Source organism: Hylaeus anthracinus, unplaced genomic scaffold (assembly GCF_026225885.1).
Source record: "Hylaeus anthracinus isolate JK02 unplaced genomic scaffold, UHH_iyHylAnth1.0_haploid 12001, whole genome shotgun sequence".
NCBI classification, from domain to species: domain Eukaryota; kingdom Metazoa; phylum Arthropoda; class Insecta; order Hymenoptera; family Colletidae; genus Hylaeus; species Hylaeus anthracinus.
In genome coordinates this window covers 8,103,585-8,129,821 of record NW_026534348.1, presented here as the reverse complement: position 1 = coordinate 8,129,821, position 26,237 = coordinate 8,103,585, and the positions used below count along the sequence as shown (strand labels likewise).

Here is a 26,237-nt window from a genome sequence, read left to right as displayed (position 1 = left end):
CTACGCGCGCTCTGATTGGTCGGGGTTTTCGCTTAATATCTCCTTAACGAAGCCCCTTTCGACATTTTTGCAAAGGAAATTGTTGTTCAGAATCGTCTCAGCTACCCCCCATTTCCGGCTCCTCCCCGAGTTTTGGGACACCCTGTATATATATATATATATTTTTTTTTAGAAGCGATGGACACGTTATGATTTCAACCAGCAACGAATCAACTCGCATTAAACACAATTACCAGCGACAGATGACGTAGGGTACCGAATTAGTTGGTACTCGTTATCCGGCAAATTGATCAAATTGCCTTTACTGGAGTGTATTTATTCATCGGAATGGCTGCGAGGTCGAACGTATCAATACTGATAAGTTGCACCTGTTTTTATACAATATCAAAATAAAAGCGCAAAGTACGTTCTTGTACTATGTATGTCACGTCATCCTTTGCCACAACAGAATGCTGAAGATCAAATTCAATGCGAAGATGGTAGATGATAAATTTTGAGTTTTCAAAGTTATGGAACGATCTGAACTGTTGTCATTTTTGACCAAACCACCTTAATATGCATTTATACTACAGTTTTACATATACAAATATATAATGTTCATAGTTAACAACTTTCATTTGTAGCTTATGTTGTTTTTCGATTTTATTATCGAAAGTTCTGGCACAATCAAAATTGTGATTTTGTTTATTTTTTTAATTTGTCTGATTACCTATTTTAAGATACGTGGATAACAAAATTATACGTAGTCTTCCCAAGAGTATCTTATGTACTCTTTTCGTGTGATCTAGGGATGGTAAATCTAGTGTGAAATAAACAAGTTGTTAGCCTCATTAAGTATTTTTATATTGTTTACAAAGATTCTCAGCATTGATTTTTTGCTGAACGAAAGTAAACTAAATAGATATTTTCAAGATTAATGCTTAGAAAAGAACACTGTGCCGAGCAAAATGATCTATTGTTATGTTGCGTTTCTAATCAGCTCGTAAGTGTAAGTCTCCAAACAATGCTACAGTACTAAAAGATAATAAATGTTATTTATGGTTCTGAAATGATACTTTTGTCGCTGATAAGTTCTTAATTAAGGTGATCAAACACGTACACGTAAAATGACATAACAAAATAGAATGTAGGAAACACTTGACGGAATCATTATAAAATCCACGCCTAACGTTGCACATTTTTATATTCGTGAACATCAAATTCTATTAATCCTATCCCTCTTTATTCCAACATTCCTAAATAAAAGTCTTTACTACTGCAAATAATCGATTTCAAGCCAAACATACGCGGAATAAAATGATACAAAGTCATATAAAGTGGTAAATAATAAAATAAGGCCAAATGTTTTTTTTATGGGACCAAGTGGCAGTGATGCTCTACAAGATACAAGAAATTTCATTCCGATTGGTCAAGCTATCTCGGCGTAACTGGTGAACATACATTAAAAAAAAAAAAAAAAAACATATACACGTCGACATCAGTAACCTCTTCCTTTTCGAAGTCGGTTAAAAAACCTCGAATATCTAAACCTCCATTACCAAAATTCTCTATTAAACGAACTCGCTGTTATTCCGACTCTTCATTTTAAACTTAGGATTTTACATTTGAGTGTTTAGAAAATGGACTCACGTGGAACGAGGCGTAACAAAAATGTAACTTTATAGAATTAAATCAGTTAAAAAGATTGTGTGATTTAGCAACTAAATTGATTTGGAATCCTTGAAACTTTAACCAAATTATATGTATGTTTAATATTTATGATTTGTATTATCAATATCCACGTTCTACTTTTTCAAATATTAGGTTGTCCCGAAAGTTTCTTTCCCGAGTTGCACTCACTTATTTTAAGTGGTCGTGTTTATATAAATAGGCAATCTAACTTTTATTTACATAATTTTATATACATAATTAATTCGCGAGTTGCACTCAATTATTTGATGTGGTCGTGTTTCTATAAATAGGCAATCTAATTTCATAGATATTCATGTTGTAACAGTAATCCAACAAAATGAGTCGTGCACAATTCAGTAATGTAACGTAAAACATACAACTATTGTGCATGTATTACTTATTAATAAAGCGAAAGAAACTTTTCGGACAACCTAATACATATGAATCGTTCATTTGAAATGTGCCATGAATCACAATTACAATCGAATGACATCTATTTAACCATTAAACGAAGCGACTTATGCGATTTGCAAAATGAACGGCTCATCTAGTATGAAGGTCAACATTAAGAAACTACAAAAAATATTCTATTATCGGAACATTCTCTCTCAGACAATACTGTAGCAGCGATGGCGAGGTAACTCTTTGTCTGAAGGGTGCAAACGCGGGCAAGGAAACCCGTGACACGGGCAGCTGTTCGAATTACATTGGGCTTGCCCCTGACGCGTGGACGGTTTATTGACACACACTCCAGGCGACCGCGTATTATTACCAGTGTCGTGTCGTGCGTTCGCCACGAAATGCATGGCCCGTTTTTTGAAAGAAAAAAAAAAAAAAGAAAGAAACACTCGACGGAGCATCAGGACGAATCTCGGTTCATGCACCGAGAGATGAAGAAAATCAACAACGGCTCTACTTCTATGATCTTCCCTCCATAAGCTCTCGTTTTTCTCCTTTGATAACGACTAAACGTGCGCAAAATTCTTATTCACGTAACATATTTCGAATAGGTAATGCGGATCTTTATGCAAAATAAAATCTTCGCGAATGTGCCTACAAAAATTAAATCTAAATAGGAATTTATTTTATTCAGCAAATATTATAACGTGAACTTTACTTTCAATCTTTTTTATATTCTTGCATATTGTTTGCATTTTGTAGTTTCTTGCACATTCAAATTTCCTATGAATCCATAAAGATCCGCAGTCTAGTAATGAATAAAAAATGAACATATTCTCTTCCATTATTTGTTCAATAAAAATTTTAGTCGGAATTATACAATCATATAAAAAACCTTATCTAAATAACTATTTAATCCTACAACAACATTGCGAATAAATTGCAACATAGAATATTTATTCATCATTTGTTATTCAAATAAAATTCCCTTCAACTTATAATTTGCATTTCCCATTTTCCTTTTTCTTGTTGTATAGTTGATTACTTTATCATTAAATAATGTATATCGCGTGCATTCGGTTTGACAGAATTTTGTCCAAGTGTGCAAATTAATTTATCTATAAAGTCAGAGAAAATATTTAATCAATAATCCAGACAAACTTTCTACTCCTGGAGATGTACTGATTTGGAGGATGGCAGTACCACCTGATATTTCTCTAATCATGTGATTTGGTGAGGGGAAATGTTGATAAGCATTAGTTTCCCCTGGAGATTCGAAATTTAGAGATGATCCTGTTATAGATGTTACTAAATTTCTGTGTTTGGAGATTCAATGGACATTTTAAACGCTCTAAATGTACAATATACGTACAGTCTCAGATGATAACAGTTTATAATAAATTTAGTTATTAACTATATAATTAGTATAATTTTAGTTTATAATAACTTTTTTCTACGTCCAGAATTTCGACTATGCAAACGATTATAAATATTTATATAAAAATGTATTTTCCTGTATTGTCTTAACATTGTTTGTTTGAATCTTTAACTATTGCCAGGTTGAAATATTTATGTTTTTAATCAATACTTTTCGAAAAAAAAGTTCTGAAATAACAATGCTAAATTTTTTAATTCATAATTTGTTGCGAATTGTTAGTTGTTGTTAATACCTTTCATTATATTGTGTATTACCTTGCTTGTCTTACATTTTTAGTTACATATCCCGAAGGTATTTGAATTGTACATTTCGAAACAAGAAAACAAAACGACAATAAAAACAGAAATGTACAATTTATCGCTCTCTATTGTTCGTCTACCACAATAAAAAATGTACACTAACATGGCACTAATAAGGAAGAGACAAACCGTCTACCACGTACAAATTAACGTGACACTTCAGTCTAAACAAGCATCGTTAATCCAGTATTTCTGATTCGTCGAGTTGAAATACCGCGCGGCATCCGTTACTCCCAGCGATTCATGCAGAAGATGAAGTCGCGAACACAGATTTACCGAGCGGTTAACGTTCCGTTCGTGATTGGTGTACGAGCTTAATTATTCGTCGAGAGGTATATCATGCACTCGTAGAGAGACGATGCTCGTTGTAAACGTTGCATACGAGACCAGTAGGTATCAGTGGCACTGACATGACGTATACCGTTGAAAGAGGATAGAAAGAGACGAGATAGAAGATCGTGTTTCCACGCTTCGGGCCACACGCATATGCTTTTGACATTTCACGTCCGGTAGCGTCTTATGAATGATCGCTCCGCTTGCATTTAGATTAACGCGGTATCCACGATTAGTGGCGTTCGATAAAGTTCAGGCTCGAGTAAATCCTCGCGACACGCTTCGTTCGTCGGGCACAAGTATAAAAACATGATTGACAAGAGTGAAAAAAAAAACGGAGAAACGGTCACGGCGGCCGGGTCTCCGCCGTTGTTACGGAACATCGTACGCTCTCTTTCATCATAGGTCGTAGTACGAGAACCTCACTCACCTGCATGCTTCTCTGACTTCGGCGTGGAGGCCATCGCTACACGGTAGTATGTCCTCTCGAGCCGTGACACTATCTCACCATTTCCGCGAACGACCGCATCGTACACTACACACCAGTGGCTCACGCGGCGTTTTCAGTCTGATGTAAACCCGACGTGCACCGCTACATCTTCGTTTGTCAGCCATCTTTCGGGGCGCGAGCGCGCGAACCGCCATCTTGCGGCCGCGATTCGAACATAGGCTACTAGGCCACGGACCTGAACTTCGACCATACATACATGGACTGCTCAAGCTATAGTGTAGTCCGTAACCAACATCTCCCATGTCAAAGTTACGAGTAAGCAGTTGTGCGCAAGTGCTATAGTCAATGGGCGATAGCAGTGGGGAAAGGCGCGAATTGAAATTTTGGACGGTTTGGCGAACTACTCTTTGAGTATATAGAAATGTATATTGAGTATATCTCTATATACTATATGTATAAAGAGTAGGCTTGAGCAGTCCATGTATACAGGGTGTCCCAAAAATGTTGTAACACATTGAAAGGAGTGGTTCGGGAAGTGATTTGAAACAACTTTTTCCTTAGCGAAAATATTGTCCGAGGCTTCGTTGAGGAGATATTAACAGAAAACGCCGACCAATCAAAGCGCGTGTATACCGTTGGAGCGGCCGTGGTAGCGAAGGCTACGAGCTAAGCGGCTGCGTCCAATGTCCTTCGATGCATGTCGAGTGCCTTGTTCGCGTACAAGCGCGGCCGCTTAGCACATAGCCTTCGTTATCGCGGCCGCTCCAACGGTATCCGCGCGCTCTGATTGGTCAGTGTTTTCCTTTAATATCTCCTCAACGAAGCCTCGGACAACATTTTCGCTAAGGAAAAAGTTGTTTCAAATCACCTCCCGAACCACCCCTTTCAATGTGTCATAACATTTTTGCGATACCCTGTATATAATCCTGACGGGACGCCACGATAATTTTGCCCGGGGCGTCAATATTGCTAAAATCAGCCCTGGCCTCAGATTATTGGATAAGTGACGGAACTGATACGATACATATCGATGATATTTGAGCGATTCGATATCAAAGTAGATTCTCAATTATCAGGGTCAATGAATTTTTTCAATTCAACTAATCATGGCTTCATAACTTTATACATTTCAGGATCCAAACGAAATAATACCAAATTTCAAAATAAAAAAGCTTGACATAAATTATTAAATAAGTCTGTTAATATTTTCATGTTACTTTTTCGTCAATGGTAGCTTTACACATACAGATATTATAGAAGAGCAGGGGAGTCATAGGCCTGCATGGAAATGGAAATGTCCCACCGTTAGAAAGAGAAAAAAAGATTCAATTTTATCATCGCCATTTAAATTTGCTATACGTGTTTCAGAATTTCTTCGATGGAAACGGTATACTACACAACTAATGGTCGTAGGTAGCGCCAAAAGTTGACCAAAGTAAGATGGCCGAAAGACTTTTAAAGGTTGATCCCCCTTCCGTTTATTATCAGAACCACGCGACAGCATACACCGCCCTTCAGGTTCACTAGACCAATATGGCCGACGGGCTGTCAACCGGGTGACACTTCACTCAATTTTTGTCCGCATAGGATGTTCAGAAACTGTTGACATCCACAAGCAGAACGCGACCACGTGCGTGCAACCGCGAACTGCGGCACTGGTTAAGCCTGCTACGTCTATCAACACCACGAATCATATCGCTGTAGTGAAAATTAGACTAAGGAGTGGCGGCGCAACGACTGACTCTGGTATTGGTACAGTGACACACAAAAATCGACGGTTCGTCGATGACCGGTACAATCTCTAACAAAAAATAGTTCATTGCCTTGCAATGATAACGGTGCCAAAGAGGAGTGAGTACTAAGAAACGAGTCAGAGAGTACGCAATAAACTTGACTCGTTCTCTTATGTACCAAATAATCGTTTTTAAAACATGAAGCGTTACTTATTAAATGTATTTTATTTCTATATATTTTTCAAGAATTAATATTAACGGCTTCGACTATATGTATATATAAGTATAGACTGCTAATGCTATGTCTCCCTACTTTTCCAATGGAACAATCGTACGTCAAGTGTCTCAAACATTAAGCGAGATATATCGAAGTTCAGGCTTCCCCTAAAATCCCAAACGGCGGTAAATTCAAACATGAAAATAGCTATTTTGTAAGGAAATAAATATTTAGTGTGTTTTTTAAAAAAAGTTATATAATATATATTACATATTTGTCTCATATACATAAAGTAGAGTACTTAGTGCTGTTTCATATTATTATTCCTAGATTAAAATGTTTAATTTATAATTAAAGTTTTGCTAGAAACTTTTTAAATAATTTAAAGTTTCTAATCTAAAAGAAATTTAGATTTATACCGAGAATTTCTGAGATTTTTGCCAAAATTGTTTATATATGATAAGATTAAAAGATTAAAAATTAACGGAAATAAAGTTGTTTAATATCGTAGTTCGTGCAATATGGCCGCGCCCTTGCCAATGTTAACGTTTGATACACGTTAGTAACTAGCAGTCTATACTTAATAGTTGAAGATTAATGTCATACATCTATTTAAAAATTGTACTATCAGAAAATCAACAATAATTATACAGAATCATTCCGCAGGGTTGTGTTTGAAATAAGGTTGGTGCCAGCTGTCATGGGGAACTCTGGTTTAAAACAACATTATGAGACCGCGAAGAAGACCGGCACATTAAATTTGTCCCAGGGAAAACTAGACGAATTCCCGCAGAATCTACGTGCTCTGGCGCCGGTATTACGCACGTTAGACCTATCCAAAAACAAATTTGTTCGAATTCCGAACGATATCGGTAACTTTACATTGTTAAAACAATTAAATATCAGTCATAATAAATTGACCGAGTTGCCTGAAGTTCTTGGTGCCTTAACGAAATTAGAAGGTTTAAATGCAGCCTCAAACCAGATCAAAAGCATTCCATGGCCTTTATCGAAACTAACACGTTTGAAACAAGTTAATCTGTCCGACAATCAGATTACCGAATTTCCTCTAATGTTTCGTGATTTAAAGTTTTTGGATATGCTAGATCTGTCTCGGAATCGAATAACAACGATTCCCGATGCTGTCGCAGCGTTGCATGTGGTTGAACTTAACCTCAATCAGAATCAGATATCGGCAATTTCGGAGAAATTGGCTGAATGTCCGCGTTTGAAAACGCTAAGGCTGGAAGAGAATTGTTTGCAGTTGAACGCAATACCCATTAAAATTTTAAAAGATTCGAATGTTTCGGTACTAGCTCTCGAGGGGAACTTATTTGAGATGAAAGAATTTGCCGATGTCGATGGTTACGACAACTACATGGAAAGGTACACCGCGGTTAAGAAAAAGATGTTTTAAGGAACGTTATTATTTAGGTGGACATTTTTGTGACATACCGATTAATCCGCGTGAAGTATGTAAATTATGTAAACATGTTACGAAATAATAGCTATTATGCGATTCTCTATAACTTTGTAAAAAAAATATTCGTATCACATACGCGCAATTATAGCATTCAATACTTGTGATAATGTAATTGTACAAATAAAATGTATCAATCGATTAATTGTGACGATAAATCGAGGTATTCATATTTTTCATACATAGACGAATGTTTAAAATCAAATTCGTGTTCGTATAAAATGTTCATTGCAATACTGTACTCAATGAACAGTATCGAAATTGTATTACCATTAGTATAGCCTTTATTACTAGACTATATTATACCGTTTTTATTGCGCTCCCGCAAAACAGTGCCCTACTTTGTATTCTATAATTAAGTATACATTTCATCGTCGATATTTCTATACATAGTTTATACAACTCTAGGGTATATACACAAGTAAAGCGAATTAATAATTTATTTCGTGAACAATTTTTTCATATGTATCGCACAGTGTTCAATTGTACGTACGAAAATGATAAAAAGTTTACAAGTTTACAAGTTTTAAATCGCTTATCTCAACGTACTATTTCAAATGTTAACGAAAACAAAGTTTTGAACATTTTTTGAATTATTGTGACCACTTATTATAATCGAGCAATGTTGTTATAAACGCATTCCGGAAATCAAACTTTATCAAAATAAATTATGTACGTGTTTTTAATCTATTGCTTTTGTTTACTTCCTTTTCTCGAGTATGAATGTAATATTTAACTATTTTATTATTTTAGCAAGAACGTCTGATCTCTAACATCTCAGAATGGCGTAACCAGTTTGTGCTTTCTCAGCAGAAGAAACTGCTGAAATTAAATGAAAAAAAATTGACAAGTAAGTTACGGGTGGTAAAAAGAGTTGCATGTTTCGCCTTTCAAGTAAGCAACCCTTCACTCGCAGATACGTGAGTAGCGTAAGAATCGTTTCATTAAATGTAAGAGATTTATATTCCACTCTTTTCTTGGCTGAACAATTACGGCTAATTTTAGAGCGCATTATCGTCAGTTAATATGCGAATAATGAATGATCAGAAAATTTCATTTATTTATATGCTCCTCTTTCGTATAGTAGTTTGAGGTTAAGATAATGGAAATCATCGTTTCTTTATAAACGTTATACGTGATCGCGCTGAACGACTTTGCATTTCGCTTGCAACTTAATCATTAAACATTAGTAGCGTTACAGTCTAATAAACTCGACGTGCTATGAAACAGGCTTCTTGTATAATGATAACATTTAGTATATAAGTTTTTCTGTTTGTGCATTAAAGTATTCTGTTTATCACACTTGAGGGATTGTTTTGGACTATTTGAAGTTTAGCAAAACTTGTGTGCACGTCAGGGGTACAGACGACGAGAATCTCGTGTATAGAAGACGTACTACTCTAATTTTTCATAAACTTTAAACTTTCAATATCTAACCAATCTAAAATATTGTCACATTTTAATTACTTAAATTATTTACTTGCAATTATCATTTCATAATAGAATTGTTTACTACATTGTCATCAAGTGTTTATATTATGCCTGCACCACAATAGGACGTCCAACTAACGACCATACTCGTATACTGAGACATAAGTACCCTGTGCACATTTTTGCTCGTACTTCGATGTACCGCGTACATAGTTTATCTCGTATAACACTTACGAAATATTTTCTTGTAAGACAGATGGTTTAATTGCTTTCTTGTAACTGATAATAAAGTAAAATTGAAGAGAGTTTCCAAAAGTATTCACCGGCATTTGAAACATTCGTCCGCAAAACGTTTATAGACTTAAAATATTCAAATTTCGTGATAATTAACAAGTTTATCCAAAGGGCTTCATATATTTTGCCAATGAAGCCATTGTACTTTCTGACTGCAGTTTTGTCAAAAATCAAGAGGCCATTCCCAGAATATTACAAGTACAATAGAATTGAATCGAGTTATCATTTATGTGTATAAATTGAAATTATTCATTCTAAAATATGGTGCATCGTTAATGAAATAAAATAAAATGTATTTAGAAACACAGAAATATACGAAATAGAAGAATGAAGAAAACTAATAGTTAATTATATAAGCTGTTTTGGTTAAGCTCATTATCGACAATATAATTCGTAATTAACATAACGAACAAATATTTACTCTTTGTATCCAACGGAAATATTTTTGTTATTTCAAATCTTACCAAAAATGTATCAAAATAACATTATTATTTTCCATAAGTTAATATCTCTGTTATTTACAAATAACGTTATAGAGAAATAAAAGTCTCGCGTTACATCAAAAAATAGTTTATTACTATATTTTATACCTACATATTTATATACATTAATTATAAATTTATTACATATTACTTCAAAAAATTATATATAATTTTATACATACTATGTACCTTAAATAATTATTAATTCATTAGAATTATATTAAATACGTGTGACATATAATTTAAATTCATAAATAAATATAGATAATGAATCTTAAATATGTATAATTAAATGGATATTAAATAACAATAAATAATTAAAAATAATTACCTAAATACCTCACCAATCTAAAAATAAAAAGCTTATTGGATTGATGACTATTTAAATATTATTTTATAACCATATATCTATATATATTAATTATAGATTTATTATATATTAATTATAGATTTATTATATATTAATTCATAATATCAAACATATTATGCACTAGTATATATTAATAAATTATTTAATATTAGTATATTTATTATTTCTTATTTTGATTTCAAATAAAATTTGCCCAAATACATTTCTGACTACAGCATTGCGTTAAAACAGGTCACTAATGTAATTTCGTTCGCGTGACCAGCTCAATTTACATATAATTTTGTCATTTCATGAAAATGTACTACGCAAGTTTTAACAGAATTGTGGTACCAGGTGTTCGAGTTTCATTAGACATCCCTGCGGGGAGCACTGCCACTACGGCAGCTGATTTGATCGACGTAGTCTGTAGCAAGTGTTTCCCCGAACATGGCGGACGGTGCTCGTTCGAATTTTCAAGGGACACAATGAAAGTGCACCGAGCTCGCCACGGTGATGTACGTGATTAAGGGCGCGTGGTGATCCTTAGGGTGGCCGACGTGGGTGCCCTGGCGCCGCCGTGATCGTTACGGCTGCATGCACGTTGGCGTGTGGCCGTCCTGACTTCATGGTGTAGAGTTTTGCCGCGCCGCGATTGTGTGTCTCGGAGCGACCGACCGTGGCGGGGCCCCCATGGTTGTAAATGGCTGACGAGAATCGGAAAATGAGGCCCGAACGTAGCGTGTGATTCCACCGCCAAGACACCGAGGTACGACAGAAAACGATGTTCCAGAGATCGAATGATATTCCCGCGGTCTTCCGTTCAGAAAACACCACCACCGGGTTCAAGCACCGCCCGGTGCTAGGAGCTGTCCCGGGGGTTGTTCGTATCCATCGTATCGTCAGTGTCTTCGTCAGTTGATCGGTTTTAGAGGTCGTCTATCTCCTGAATCAGTCGAAACTCTCGTTTCGCTCAACCCTTTGTCATGGCCGATTAAAAAATTCTCGAGCCTGTATCCATTCGACCACGACGGTTTCTCTTGTTTAGAACAGTATTTCATTGGTGCTCTCATTTGTTAACCCTCTGATGATCATTGCCGCGAAACGAAAACTTCATTTTCTGGTCATAGGCGAATCATTTTATCTCGAAAGTTAAGGCCCATCTGATAAATTTCAAAATATACGTCCATACATAAAATTACATTAAAATACCTGGGGACTTGTTTTCTATTCTTTTTAGTGTACAGTACATAATGTATTTCTGGACTGCATTTCTTTCCTGTTTGGCTGAAACATCTTTGCGTCAATTGTGAAATAGTATTTGCAATGTTAGATATCTACTTCAGAACCGATATCAAGAGTAAGGACTCTTTTACATGAGTAAACGGTTGAAAGTAAAGAACTTCTCTTAACAATTAAGGTCTATGCATTTTATTTCATTTTATCTCTATGTTTAAACAAATTCATATTATTAAAAATTTATTTATTCCCTTCATGAGTAAAATATCTTTTCATCAATTGAAATTTTATGGTTCTAATATATGGTGTTTACTGAAGAGTTTTATTATTGAGAATTATATTATCGAGAGTTGGTATAAAGAATAAAAAATTTTTAACATGCGCAAGCAGAGAAACTTTTATGATGAAAGTTGCTTTGTCATCCATAAAGTCGTACTTTGATTAAAATAATTCTTTCCAAGGAGGTTTCCAATTACTTATTGACTAAGATTGATACAAATTTTAGACAGAAATGATTTGCAAGTTTTGCATATATACATATCATAGAATAAGTAACCTAACGAGCCTAATTATGTCTGTATCTCTTACTGGCAGAATGGCATCTGAAAATCTCAGTCTATTATCAAGGGATTAATGAGAGCAAGAGCAGTACCGATTGGTTTCTAATGAGTTGTCAATTATAAGGTCGTTGCTTCTTTCACAGGTCTTCGTGATACATTTTTTGATTTTTGTAATATACTTTTTGCCAAAAGTAATGGACTTAAATGAATGATTTTGCTGGACGACGATTTCTTTTGCACAGTTGCGTGGACCAAGCATTATGTGTACGTGCATGTAAGATTTGCTTTCTTTTCAGATATCAACAAACATTTTAAGACAAAAGAGGAAGACAATTTTCCAGTCTTAAACAAGCCTTTATTTATATTTGGAACTTCTGGTTTAAGACTATTCATAAATTATTAACATGAAAGTAAATCTATGAACAAAATGTCAGAATTGAGAATAACATTTTACAACCATTGTTGGAAGATGCATAGTGAATCATGATAATTAATGTTCTACTTTAGTTTTCTAATTTATGTTTGGTTATGAACCAATCTATCTGAATTTTCAAATTAGCAAATTTTTTATTTATACCTTCATCATAGTAGTTTGTATGTACATTCTTGTTTACTCCAGATTAATTAAAACATTATACAGTTATATCTTGTTATAATACTTTCAACTGATTTCTTTTTTCATTGCTTACTTTGGCTAAAATTATAATTTGGAAGAGAGAATATTTAGTCTTGATATATTTACGTTTATTAATAATCGTTTTTAGTTAATCATAATTTTGTAAACATTTTCTACTTAATCTTCAAATTTTCTCAATTTGCTGTTGTTTCTTATTTATTCTATGACTATTATTTACTTAAATAAAGGCTTGTTTAGGAATCCAAAGTAGTCTTCCTTGTTTCTAATAATTTAGGACAAGGTTATATGTTAACATTGTTCTTTGAACAAATTGTTGCTGTTTTTTATGCAATTATTATTTTACCAAACATATGGAATTTTATTTCTTTGGCATATATTGTTATAGTTTATTGCATTAAAAGATCAATTATAAATCTGAATTTTGTGCAGTTAGAATGAAACAATAGCTTAACATGTACGTGGAACAATTACTATTAAATAAAAACGAGTTTATATTGTTACATTATAATGTTCTATCATTTCTATGTATGTAAAAGTCTATTTATAATGGATGTCTCAAAAACTGAATAGTGTCATACAAAATATTACTACACATTATTTTACCTTCATTATTTTTGTAGCACATTATCCAGATCAGACATTGCTTTTTTTTATCCTTCTCTATTTCAATTTATCTCAATTGTAAATCTTATACATGATTAAGTATGTTTTATTGTTATGTGTGACTATAGAAACAAGGTAGAAAATGTCAGAGCCAGAAGAAAGTCTGGCAGCGCCGGATAGCACTACGAGGGAACAGAAGTTGGGCTTCTCTCATGGAGATGATGTCCTTCTTCAACATAAAGATGGCAAATTTTATCTTGGAACAGTTGTCGAGGTATATTTGTATAACATTTTTTACAAACAGCTGTATCTTTTCAATTTTTTATTAAAACATAATCTTTTTATTTGAACACAATTGATGTTTTTAATATATCTTACATTCTATGCTTTTAGGTGGATTTGGCAAGGGAAAAATGCCTTGTCAAATTTATGGACAATACCTCCTCCTGGTCCTCAGTTAAAGAGCTGACAAAGCTATCTATGCCAGATTCTGATGTTATGTGTGTACTTTGCAAAAAATGTCAGCCCAAGACTGATAATGACATTATTGTTTGCGACAAATGCGGACGTGGTTATCATCAACTTTGTCATCAGGTAATAACAAGTTTTTTTTATTTCAAATATGGCTTACGATTTTTATATGACTATTTTATAACATTGACATACGGTACATTATGAAATATGAGAAACAAAAAATACACTTACAGCCCCAGATTTCAAAAGAAGAAACTGCAGCCGAGGCGCATTGGATGTGTAAAAGATGTGTAGATAGTCAACCGAGAATACGCGAACTTGTGGAACCAAAAACTTCTATGGTAAAGGCAAGTATAAGAAAAGTTTGCAGTGGTAGGGACCAACCTCAGCCGCCACCAGATGATATGACAAAGTTGCCGTACGATGTAAGTATCTACAATTACATCTTGTTTGCAATCAATTTAAGAAACAAATGTTTCCTTTTTCAAAAGAATTATTTAAAAAACAAATTTTGCAAAATTATTAATTACAGTATCAAGATCGACAGAATTGATAACCAATGTTTTATTATAGCCGAACATGTTAAGTTGGGATTCACATCATAGAGTAAATGCTGAACAAATTTATTGTTATTGTGGGCTCAATGGAGAATGGTACACACAAATGTTGCAATGCGCTCGTTGCAAGCAATGGTTTCATGAAAAATGTGTTAGTTGCCTAATTCACCCTTTATACAGTGGAGATAGGTGAGTAGAAGTAACAGGAATATCAAATGAAAAATTTTAACACTTCGTATCCCTAATTTTCTTACCTTCAAAATATATTTTATGTTTCATAACATTTCAGGTTTTACGTTTTTGTTTGTTCAATGTGCAATTATGGCAAGGAATTCGTGCGGCGACTGGAATTAAAATGGGTAGATCTGGTGCACCTGATGTTGTACAATTTGACTGTTTACAATGCTAAAAAGTATTATGATTTGGACACTGTTATTGTACCTTATGCGAATGATAATTGGAATACTTTGCAGCTTCCACCACGGGTGAGGATCATTCGTTAATTTTACGAGTGTGAAATTTAAGATGTTATAATATTTGATTAAAGTTATGGATATTCAATTTCTCACAAATATGCATATATATTTGACATTGTTAGATCAGGGATGTCAGTGCTCAAATACGAAGAGAATCTATACTAGCAATATTGACGAATAATAGGAACAGGTTTAAATGTGGCAGAGAAATAAAAAAGCGTACTACAATATGGGGACTTAGAGTTAGATTACCACCGCCGTGTCCTATCGTTAATCTTCCAGCAACCGGTGTAATAGATGATTCTGTGTTACGTAGATGCTGGGGTGCTAATAAAAGACTGCAATATCTTCCTCCACCTACAGGGTTAGTTATTACAATAATAATTGTAATATGTACTATTAACACTGACAATTAATGCTTTGTTTACACCATGTACGTGAAACAAAACTGTGCTGTTCCAGGCCGATAAGTTTACCAGAGAGTACAAAACAGTTGATTGCGCTGAAACAAAGCACTGCTGAAAATTTGGAAATTCCTGTAAATCCATCAGACGTGGTAATGCGTGGAACAATTTATCAAAATTCAGAAGCAGAGCAAAGTTCGTGTCCAAGCCCAAGCCCACCAAGCCAGTCTACACAGTCTTTAAGAGAAAGGTATGCAAGGTATATAATACACAGTATAAATTCAAGTAATACATCGCGTGTAGTCAGTATTTTACATTATTATTTGAAACTAATTATAGGTATAGCGGAGGTGGTTTTGTGAAAAAATCATTCCCATTCCCTAAATTGAGTTTACAAAGAAGAAGACGCTTGATGGCATTAGGTAGTTCCCGGGAAAGAATGTTACGTAAACACAAGAAAAGAGAAAAGGGTGATGGTTCGCTGAGCAAGGCCCAAGGTGTTAGAGAAGCTAGATACAGAAAAGCAAGAAAATTATTGAAGAATGCTATAGCCAAGGTATGTAGTAATGAAAACACTCTTATATACACGGTATACAAGCTGTACCTTTTTTCCTATTATTTATAATAATTTGAAGAAAAAACAATTATTTACACATGCGAAATACAACATTCTTGTTTCTATGCATTTCACAGAGTAAGGCACGAAGCTCAGAAGCATCTGATCTACCACCGACGCCTCCCACTTCAGTTTCTGGCCCTCCCACACCGCCAGCTACAACTTCGGGTATATCTGAATTATCTGTACCCAGTTCTGTGGAACTGATGCATCCTTTACCACCGTCAACACCCGCTGACACAAGCGGGGATGAAACGAGTTCGAGGGGAACGTTGGACTCCTTTATTCCACCGCCCAAAGACTTTGAAGGCAAGAATAATCCTTTTAGAAATCTCAGCGACTTATTGGGCTTACCCAGCAGTCTCAGTCAAACAAGTTCGAGTACTCCGTCATCATACAATCCATGTCCAATAACATTACCTCTGCCGCTCACTCCTGTTATATCTCAACCGCCGGTAGTGCGGCCAGCTAAGAGGCAGTTATCGGAGAAGGATATCATTATAGACAGAAACGGGCAAGTCAAACGTAGACGTCAACATCGAAGAGGTCGACCATCACAACAACAATTGCAGCAACAATTGCAACAACAGTTTCAACACACTGCTAGTAAGACTGCGACCATTCTACCAGCGCGTAATAACGAGGTTAAAAGTGAATTTGCAAGGAATTTAAGGAGTTCGTTTAACGGTGCCTCGAGCAGTGCCAGTAGTCAAATTGGAAATTGTGTCGATTATGCCTTAAATGGTAGAAGATTGAGACAACGTCAGACAAACGACAAATTACCCCCTCCAGATCCACAACCGCAGAAGAAAAGTAGCGTACCTTCATCCCCAAAGTGTTCGCCAGTAAAACAAAGTGCACCCGACATATCCATGGATGATCTGAAGTCATCGGTAAACATATATTTCGGAGCAGCTAATAGAATCGCTGCTGGCGAAAAGTTCGTCATTAAAGCGAAGAAGTTAGGGCCAGACGGTCAGACTCAATACCTTATCGAGTGGGAGGGACTGAATACTTAACAATAAATAATCGGTTTATGATTAAATATATTGCAATCGTATACAATTTCTGCGGGCATCGAGCGAAGGACAGCGAATTAACAGCTGATCTTCCTTCCTTTTTGGAATGCTCGGTGTTTGAAACAGATGATTAGTGACAAATTAATTCGTGTCACATGATGCACTGCCATTCGTTACACATGTTTATGTAATAAGTACGTATTAATTGGTGTACGATGCGTGTGACTGTTCTCGCAAATGTAAATTTCGTTTCGTTCGTGGACAATCGAGAGTCTTGTGAAGACACTGTTCCGTCATCGACAAACTTCATTGCTGGACAATGAATTTGTTTCGCTGGTTATTCGAAGTAATGTCATTTCGCTAGTTTAGTTTCTTTCGCATGCCTGGAAACGAACATTTTCATTACTGAAATAAATATTTGACAACAGAATGCTCGTACAAAGTTAAAACAAATTCATGTTTCTAGTCAATGAGCATTTATTCAATATTAATTATGACATTTCCGACTTAGTTGCCGATACTCTTTATCAGAAATCCTATATTTTCAGAAAAAATACATCTTGAAGTTAATCAATAGAGCAATAATTGTAATAAACAATTTTTTAATAAAAAGTTGTTACTTTTTCTGTACTATTTTTACATTCTACAATTATTACCTTAAAATGTATTTTTTCGAAATTGTTGAACTTGTACTGCAGAAAACCTACAACTAGGTCGAAAATGTTATAATCCATATTGGATAATGCTAATTAACTAGAAACATAAATTTGTTTTCTTTTCATTATTGAGTTCATGTTACATTAAAAATGTACCGTCCATGAGTCACGCGCAAAAATTCGATTAACTTTTCTACATCTATTTTTCATACAAAGCAAATAGGAGCGCATATGCGAGAAACACTTGCAAGAACAGTCGGATACATTGCTTGTAAACTGTACATATTGTAGCATAGTAGTTTCGCAGAGAAGACGACGATTATGAACCATGTAAAGCAAAACCATTTGCGCCGGCTTTACGTTCATTAGAAATTGGCCAATTGCTCCATATATGAATTGCGGAGCAGACCATGATTATGACAAGAGAAAAAAAGTGAATTGAAACTGACAGTTGTTCCTCTCACTTGAGCTAACATACTAGCAAACGTTAGTAGCTAGTATTAAAGAGTAAAAAAACAAAAAGAAGTAAAAGGCAGATAATCCTGCAAAAGGTTATTTTTCAATACAATCGTAGAGATAGACATCTGCTTCTGTAATTTGATCATCTTGAACTGTTTTTTTTACTAGACACGAAAACAAAATCAACATGGTTCTGGGATTATTCAAATTGAAATGAAGTTACTTGCAACATTTTTCCACTTTAAAGCTGTACTGTATAAAATGTAAAATGAGAATAACCGTTTCAGCTGTTTCAATTTTTACAGAACATTGCCAATAATCACACGAAATCAATTTTATATCAACAGAATGTTCTTGAACAGTATTTATCACTGTCTAAAAAGCTGACTATCATTATTGGTCTAAAATCAACAAAGGGTTCAATCATCCTGATAATTAAAATGAGGGAAGCAGTGTTTGCAAGTTACCCCATTTGACGGTATTTGTTACTACCATGCATCATTTTGTTTTGCATTGCTGCATCCCACGCTCGAGTTGCGATGTACATAGATATAGTGCTAAAAAGTTAGTTTCTTCTAAATTACTAATAGTAATTAATTTGTAAAAATTTTGAGGAAAGTTTCGTATATACGACAGTTCAAGGCGATGAAGATACAGCTCTAGCATTGCTCACTATTATACAAGACTAAGGGAAGAACCAGCATACCTATTTCGTATAACGTAAAATTTAAAGAACCACATGCTGAGTACGTAAGTGATTGGTCAAGTTGTCTGTGCGATGGTAACGTTGTAAATTTCTCTATGTGGTTTTTCCAAGCGTGGAATAATTAGTTTCGAACTCGAGATGTAGGAAATCTTTATGAAACTGTTCTTGTTATATTAAAATTGTAGGGCATGAAAAGTATTCATTCGTGTGTGATAAGATATTCGCGTCAACAACATTCTTATAGGATTTCAAATAAACAGTTTTTCCAGTTTCATGAACAGGTTTTCAGACATATTTTTGTACCAAAAATGTTTCCATTCGAGGTACGATTCGTTCGATGCATTTAATTTATACTGTAATCGATGCTGTATAAGGTCTATGGTCAGAATTTACTGATCGAACTTCTTTAACAGAGTTGGGCAGTGATTACTTTTGCAATCACTTTTGTCATAATCATTTACTATTACCAGATCGATCAGTAATCATAAACTACATTCGTAATTTGCAATTACAAATCACTAATTTGTAATCCTTCAGAGCTCGTTGAGTCTGATCATTCATAATCATGGATTACATTTTGCCCAACACTGGTCTGTGGCGATCGTGAGAAAATTAGGTATCATTTTACGTATTTCTCATTGTGGTCTCGATTGAAAAGAGCTTATTAGGAACGTTGAAGAACTCGTTTGTCCGTACGACTGTACTCAATTGTACAACTTAAGTTTTGTACGAATCTCTTTCGGACGATCAGTCACGAGGAAGTAAATTATTAAGCTTGTGCAACGAGAAATTTTTGCGGTAGAATAGTCGTCTAGCGATCAGTCTTTCTTGAAATACCAAAAGTGCAGAGAATCGAAAGAAATCTCGAAAGATCTCTTCAAGCAAGTTTAAAGTTGCGTTTCGTTCGTTTTCCATAATGTCTAATTGTGCTAAAATTCGTTTGTACACCCGACGCGAACGACACGAGTTCCCCAAAATCTGGGTGCGCGAAAGCCGCGAGTCATTCATGCTTAGACAGACTTACCTAAGATAGGTATTTTTAAGCGTTATTTATTTTAAACTACTACGTGTAATAATCATTTGCATTGTGACTCCTTTAGAGAGCTTTTGTAACACTGAGACGACGTCGGTTCTTTAAAGTTCATAAATTTTAGCGACTGGCAGACTTCAAGTTATAAATAATTGTAACTGGAGTTTCTGCCAGTTGAGTTCATTTTTTGTTATATAGACAGAGTGTTGCAAAATATGCGGTACAATTCTGAAGCACGTGATTGCTCCAAAGAAATATGTCGAAAATGTAGAATGGAATTCTTTTGTATTCAGTAACAAATAACAGCAATTGTAAAGCATGAAATTATTTATTTTTTGTTTATCTTACGAAATCATAATAGCGGTAATTCCTTTTAACCCTTTGCGCTCGAGTGGCGCCTCTAGGGCGACACATGTAATTTAAAAGCGACTTTTGAACGTACAATTTCAATTTTACTTATATCAAAATACAGCTAATTATTAATTGAAATAATATACATTGAGTCGTGAATGGTTTTACATGTTTCTTTTCGAAGCAGAGTTTTTGGTTTTACAGAAATTTATTATAAAAATGGACTCGATTTGATTCTATAGAAAAATGCCTCGAGCGCAAAGGGTTAATATTTTTATTTAACTGTCAGACGTCGATTTTAATGAAACCATTCTGTATTTATAGAGATACTCATGTTTTTTATGCATATGTAAGTTTTAAAACAGTAGAGGATGTTGAAAAGTGTTTAGTATACAAATTTAGGAACCAAAGCAAACCTTTCTTTATTTGAAAAAAGTAATCAAAATATTTTTTAAATATTTTTTCTAATTTATACGTTTCTAGTTAATTTAATTATTTTCACTTCACAAGTTATATGTGTATATACAGTATGGACGTCCTTGATAATTATGATGATTATTAAAAAAGAGGCAGCTTTGCAAAATGCAACTTGCATTTTTTTATACAATTATTTCCAACTTTTGCACTCTTAAAACATCTAAGAATGGAAACTCCCGAGGTAGATCTAATAAAGACATTTAGGGACATTTATACGCCTAATTTTATTCTACATTTCCGACCTAGTTGTTCACGGGGAATCGTCTCCTTTCGATCTGTACCACGTATTTCCGATCAATTGCATCTTGTACCATGCTTTTCGAAACGAAATCATTTCGATTGTCCTCGAATAGCAGACAAAATGTGTTCAAGTGTGTTCAAACAGTAATCGTATCTACGCGAACCGCAAGATGAAACTTTCGTAAATAGCTTTCTTACAACAAGCACTCGTAGCGCAGATGTTTATTTGAGCGCATCACAGCGAACCCGTACTCTCTAAAGGAACTGTATAGGTAACGTTGGACCGATACACTGCCAAACGTCTCTAAGTTATATTTAATAAGCGACGATGAACAATACTGTGCTATGATATATTAATTCTTAATTAAACGAAACCGTTTGCGTTTAGTTTTCCAATTTAAGTGCAACTTAAGTCATTTTTGCGCGCAGAAAACTGTTTACGTTTAAATTTCACGCGCGAACCATGAACCAGAGATGGCCAAAATTTTATTCGAATTTCATTCGATTTTTTGTTGTCCTTTTTTTTTTTTACGTTGGGGAGACCTTCTTGACCTTTTGACGAAGGCTCGGGATTACGGTGGGAGTCTACCGACGAAAACCGCCAAGATGTTCTACCATGTGCGTATCTGAGGGGGTCCTAAGAACCTTGTCGAAACACCTTCCAGCGTGATTCGGTTAAATAATTGTTTGAGGTAAATTTCGGCTGTTTAACGCGAAATATAATATCACCTTATAACTAAAAATTGTAATTTTTATTTATCCATTACGAATGCAAAATTGTCCATCATTTATTCGTTATTCGAGATTGTTGTTTCGATTTTTTTTAAAATCGATCTGGAATCGAACGTCCCAGGTTTTGATGGCAAAGAAGCAAAACATCGAATTCCGTTTTTGAAAGAATCCTGTACAAAGCGTGAACGATAGGGAATACCTGCGATCCTCGAGGCATTAAGCGAGACAAGGAAACGTTTATTAGTTCATTGATCACGACAAACAATTGTATCGATCGACCTGTGCTGGATCAGCATCAGCGCAAAGCGAAAGAAGACGAAGATGTACTGCCAGTATCGTATGTGTAAATATTCTCCCTTCCAGATACAACCCTCTCTCTCCCCCCCCCCCCCTCCCCCACAAACCCCTTCCAATCCCATTTTTTAATCACAGATACATTTCACGAGTATGTCAAGAAAGCGTAGTTGTACGTTGCGTAATGTTTGTACGATTGTAACGTGAAACTCAAGGTGGCTGTTTTCGAGCCACTTCCTGCAACTGCGTTCGATGCATCGCTTTCGTGCGTGAATTCCGTTACACAGGAACACCACCTTTGGGGTTGAAACGAATGCTGATAATTGAGAAATTTTTTTAATGATTTGAAAAGTCCGTTTGCAAGTGTTTTTTTTTTTATATATATATTAAAAGTGCATACTTTGGGTTATGGTACTAGCCATTTTTAGAAGAAAAAGTGAGCCTATTAGGGGGACCAGAAAGTACTGTCGTTTCTGCGAATGCAAATATTTTGTTTACCAATCAATTTTTATCGATCAGATATTGAAAATTTGCGCACTATATGACAAAAGGCCATCGTTGATAACGAGGATGATTCTATAATTGATTAAAAATAAAAGCATATTATAAATGTATTTGTTTGAATTTTATGTAAAAGAAAGGACATTACTTTCTGGCCCCCCTAATAGGTGAAAGGAAGAGTATTAGGCTATTAAAATTTCTTAATCGCGTGATTGAAGACATGGTGCAAGGATTGGTCATCTTCACGTTTTACCATTTATAATTTACAATGTTTCCTACTAAACATAGTTTACTAATTGCATTGTTTTTTTTTTTTTTTTTTTGAATCTTCATTCCCGGGGATGACCGATTTTTACATCACAGTTCTCAATTAGGATTTTGATTGAATTCCTTAGGAAAGTAAAATTATGAAAATTATAGATTTATTGAAGTACGAGATGCTTTCTAAAGAAGAGTGTGTCAATTTTAGGAAATTGCGAACAATATTGATTTTTTGATACCGTAAAGGTGAAGTTCATCTTTGACGTATTCACTGCCAGGCAAAATTAAAGCGTTTTACTTTGGGCGCCAAGATTTAATACCGATATATAATCTAGGTTATTATTTTGATAATAAAAAATGACATGAAACTTGTTGTTTTAAGAAGAAAATGTTCGATTTCCGTTCGCAACAATTCGTGACTCAACTCCAATCAATTTGAACTACGAGACATCTCGCAGTTGGCAGTGATGGGTTGAAATATCAATCTTTCGAAGAATTTATTTCACAAAATCCGAATGATTTGATTGAATTCACCAAACAGATGGTCGAGAATTTATAAATACAATTTGTATATGGTGTCTTAAAATACGTAAACGGTTGGTAAGGATGATTCCGTTAAAAAAAAAAAAAAAAAAATTATAATATCGAAAGTATAAGATACAATTTATTTGTGAAACTCATTGTTTTCGAGAAATTCGATTTCGAAAAATACGAGGTGTTTCGTTCAAACTAGTACAAGCTGTTTCCTTTGAAGTTAATGAAGATTTCTACTTTACACTTGACACAGTTCCATGACACGGGAGACCTAATTTTTTAGCGTGCAATGAAACTTATTGAATAATTCTTATAAAATTGAACAACATTTGCTTGAACCGTTTTTTTTAAAATTACGTTTAATTCCAGAGTTATGGTGAAAAATGGCGAAGAAGGCGAAGAAAACTGAGAATATGTATCAAAACAGGGTATACGATGTGTTCTAAATGATATCCTCGGACTTCCAAATACTTATTAAGTCTCTTACATCTGATAACATGGATGGAGTAACCAATGCACAATTATTTATTTCGTGTTTTCCGTAATTGTGGAAACAATTATCATACCTTCGTCTTTTATGTAATTCCACAAGCTGCTTCTATTTGGAGAATCGATTATAATTTTTCGCTATAAATCTGTTATTACGCATTATAAAAAAAAGTAAATCAAGCAAATGTTATTCAGTTTTATAAGAACTATTCGAATAATAAAAAATAAACTCCTTCCATCTGAAATGATTCAGGGACCCTGTTTTTTCATCCTAATAATCATAAAACGTTGCACATTTAAAGATTGAACCTCCTGTGTTATTTAACTATAATAAAAATGAATTTCTGAGAAAAAAGTTTGTAACACTTTATATGGGACACCCTGTATATTATACCCTATAAAATATATAGAAATAAGGATTTATAATCAAAAGTAAAGAGTATTTTTCTAATAATAATAATGGAAAGTATAATGAAAAGAAGAAAATTGCCGCAGTAATCAGAAGGCTATAGATCGAAAGAGTTTACACGGTTTCGATTTGCCAATATTTTTAATAGAGTGTAATTTAAATGAATACAGCAAGTGAAGTATTGGGTTATATTTTATCGAGCAATACTAATCCGTAATTTTATGGATTTCTCGTGCAAACACCGAGGAAATCCTGTATAAAGGCGCGATTGATCACGAATTAATAGCTTTGTTGTACACGCACGTGCCCCACACACTTTTTGAAATCGATTATCTCGAAAACGAATGATCCTACAAAAAAAGAATTGATCGTGCACTTTTTATTTTTTTTTATTTTTTTTTTTTTAAAGAATCATCTATTGCTGCGCCACATGTTTCGTAACAGTTTACATAATTTTGATTGTTTAATATTAATGAAAAATGGTTAATTTACAATATCATTATTGGAGAGTCTTTTTAAAATTGCAGTTCGTCTATTCGAACTGTAAACTAAACTGAGGATTGCTTCGAACGATAAACCTGCTAGGTCAGAGAAAGATGCAGAAAGTTTTGACTTTTGTAAAAACTGGGAAGTAAAAGTGTATTTTTTAGGAATGATTGTATCTAAAAAAAAAAAAAGATGTTGGAAATTGCAAATCTCTATACAGGCAAGAACAGCGAAAGGATCTCTCTGTTTCTGCCATCTTTTTCGTACTTTAATTCATAAGGCTGATTTTTTGAGGATTATTTTAAGAAATCTTTTTGCCATAAATATTCCAGATGTAACACATTAAAGTGGAAAATAATTTCAAGCATGTAACATCAATAGGATCTCCGAAATGACCGTTTCACTCTAGTAATTTTCCACTTTAATATTTTTAATATAAAAATAACAATATTATACTTAAATCTTTGCATTCGGAACCATCTCGTTAAAGAATGTGCTAACAGTAACTACGTCTTATTAAATAATGTAATTTAACAAACATGTATTGTAATTTATTGCAATAGTACTTGAGCTTTTATGAATCTTAGTCGTTGAGGAACATATTTGTGCCAAAAATTAAAATTTTATACTTTTTTACATTATTGAAATCAAAAAGTCTAGAACGCAAAGAGTTGATTTTTCTGTTCTTAAAAGTGCATCCAGTTCTTTTATTCGTCAACGTTTAACTTTTCTTAGATTTTCTGTTTGTTTTATTTCTTTCGTTGGTATGTTAGTTATCCAATCGTACGGAGTAACATAAACATTCTTAAAAAATGCATTCGTATTTCATTAAGGTTTTTCAACATCAATGAAAATTTACCTGGAAATAAAATAAATGTATGTATATTTGTATACTACAAGAATAGTAATTCGACCTTCGATTAATATCCCTACAAAATATCGCTCGAAATGCCAATCGGTTGCCAATCATCTTTCTTCGATTCCGAACTATTTGCAATCGATGTTCAATAATTACATTTTTTTGGTGACAGTGATTCGCGGAATGATATTAATTTGTTCACAAAGAGCTCCTTCGAACAGCCCTTGGGGTTCACAGAAAAAAAGAACGAAGAAACGAGAATCTGTATTTGTTTGCGCAAAAAGTGATGATGCGAGCGTGAGGAATGAAAAATTCCATTCTTAAGGTTAATTCAGTAGCGCGAGGGAGTCTGTATATACACCGCCTGTACTTTGTACGAATATTGCGATCGTCGCTGTGCTCAGCGATCATTTTTGTTTCCTTTCGTCGTTTAATAAAGTGAATTCTTCATGACCTCTTCAATGATGCATAATCTTCCTTCTGAAACCCAGGCCCACACCTCTTATGCATACTGTTTAGAGCTCTAAGTTCTTTTTTATACTCTTCATCCACCTATTAATTCATTTTGTATTTTGTTTATTCATGTAGGAATAG

At 34.4% G+C, this 26,237-nt stretch overlaps 3 protein-coding genes across 6 annotated transcripts in view; 2 read left to right on the top strand and 1 right to left on the bottom strand.

Annotated features, from left to right (window-relative positions):
• LOC128891167 (guanine nucleotide-releasing factor 2) overlaps positions 1-4,960 on the bottom strand; it is an 82,052-nt gene extending 77,092 nt beyond the window's left edge. The window contains exon 1 of the mRNA XM_054150447.1: positions 4,571-4,960. Within this exon, the coding sequence (XP_054006422.1) occupies positions 4,571-4,604 (34 nt within the window). The 5' untranslated portion in view covers positions 4,605-4,960. The remainder of the gene's footprint in view (positions 1-4,570) is intronic.
• A 1,127-nt stretch (positions 4,961-6,087) lies between these two features.
• On the top strand, positions 6,088-8,537 carry LOC128891185 (leucine-rich repeat-containing protein 57). Of its 2 annotated transcripts, none has more exons than XM_054150487.1 (2): positions 6,088-6,337; positions 7,208-8,537. In XM_054150487.1, exon 2 carries the CDS (start codon positions 7,242-7,244, stop codon positions 7,956-7,958), a length of 717 nt encoding a protein of 238 aa, XP_054006462.1. In that variant the 5' UTR covers positions 6,088-6,337; positions 7,208-7,241; the 3' UTR covers positions 7,959-8,537. The 2 variants fall into 2 exon arrangements, with proteins under 2 accessions (XP_054006462.1, XP_054006460.1); XM_054150485.1 differs by having other exon boundaries at positions 6,089-6,442.
• A 2,206-nt stretch (positions 8,538-10,743) lies between these two features.
• Positions 10,744-26,105, top strand: LOC128891170 (polycomb protein Pcl). 3 transcript variants are annotated; one of them, XM_054150455.1, is made up of 11 exons: positions 10,744-11,343; positions 12,517-12,637; positions 13,742-13,887; positions 14,007-14,207; positions 14,321-14,512; positions 14,661-14,833; positions 14,934-15,129; positions 15,243-15,484; positions 15,583-15,774; positions 15,864-16,080; positions 16,218-26,105. In XM_054150455.1, the coding sequence occupies exons 3-11, from the start codon at positions 13,756-13,758 to the stop codon at positions 17,157-17,159; spliced, it is 2,487 nt and encodes an 828-aa protein (XP_054006430.1). In that variant the 5' UTR covers positions 10,744-11,343; positions 12,517-12,637; positions 13,742-13,755; the 3' UTR covers positions 17,160-26,105. The 3 variants fall into 3 exon arrangements, with proteins under 3 accessions (XP_054006430.1, XP_054006431.1, XP_054006428.1); XM_054150456.1 differs by having other exon boundaries at positions 12,517-12,647; XM_054150453.1 differs by lacking the exon at positions 12,517-12,637.
• The last annotated feature ends 132 nt before the right edge of the window (positions 26,106-26,237 follow it).

Excerpts from the sequence above, each read along its gene's own strand:
- LOC128891185 (XM_054150487.1), top strand. The coding sequence starts at position 7,242 with ATGGGGAACTCTGGTTTAAAACAACATTATGAGACCGCGAAGAAGACC.
- LOC128891170 (XM_054150453.1), top strand. The coding sequence starts at position 13,756 with ATGTCAGAGCCAGAAGAAAGTCTGGCAGCGCCGGATAGCACTACGAGG. Across the intron at positions 13,888-14,006 it reads ATCTTGGAACAGTTGTCGAG|GTGGATTTGGCAAGGGAAAA; the intron begins GTATATTTGTAT and ends CTATGCTTTTAG. Across the intron at positions 14,513-14,660 it reads TGACAAAGTTGCCGTACGAT|CCGAACATGTTAAGTTGGGA; the intron begins GTAAGTATCTAC and ends GTTTTATTATAG.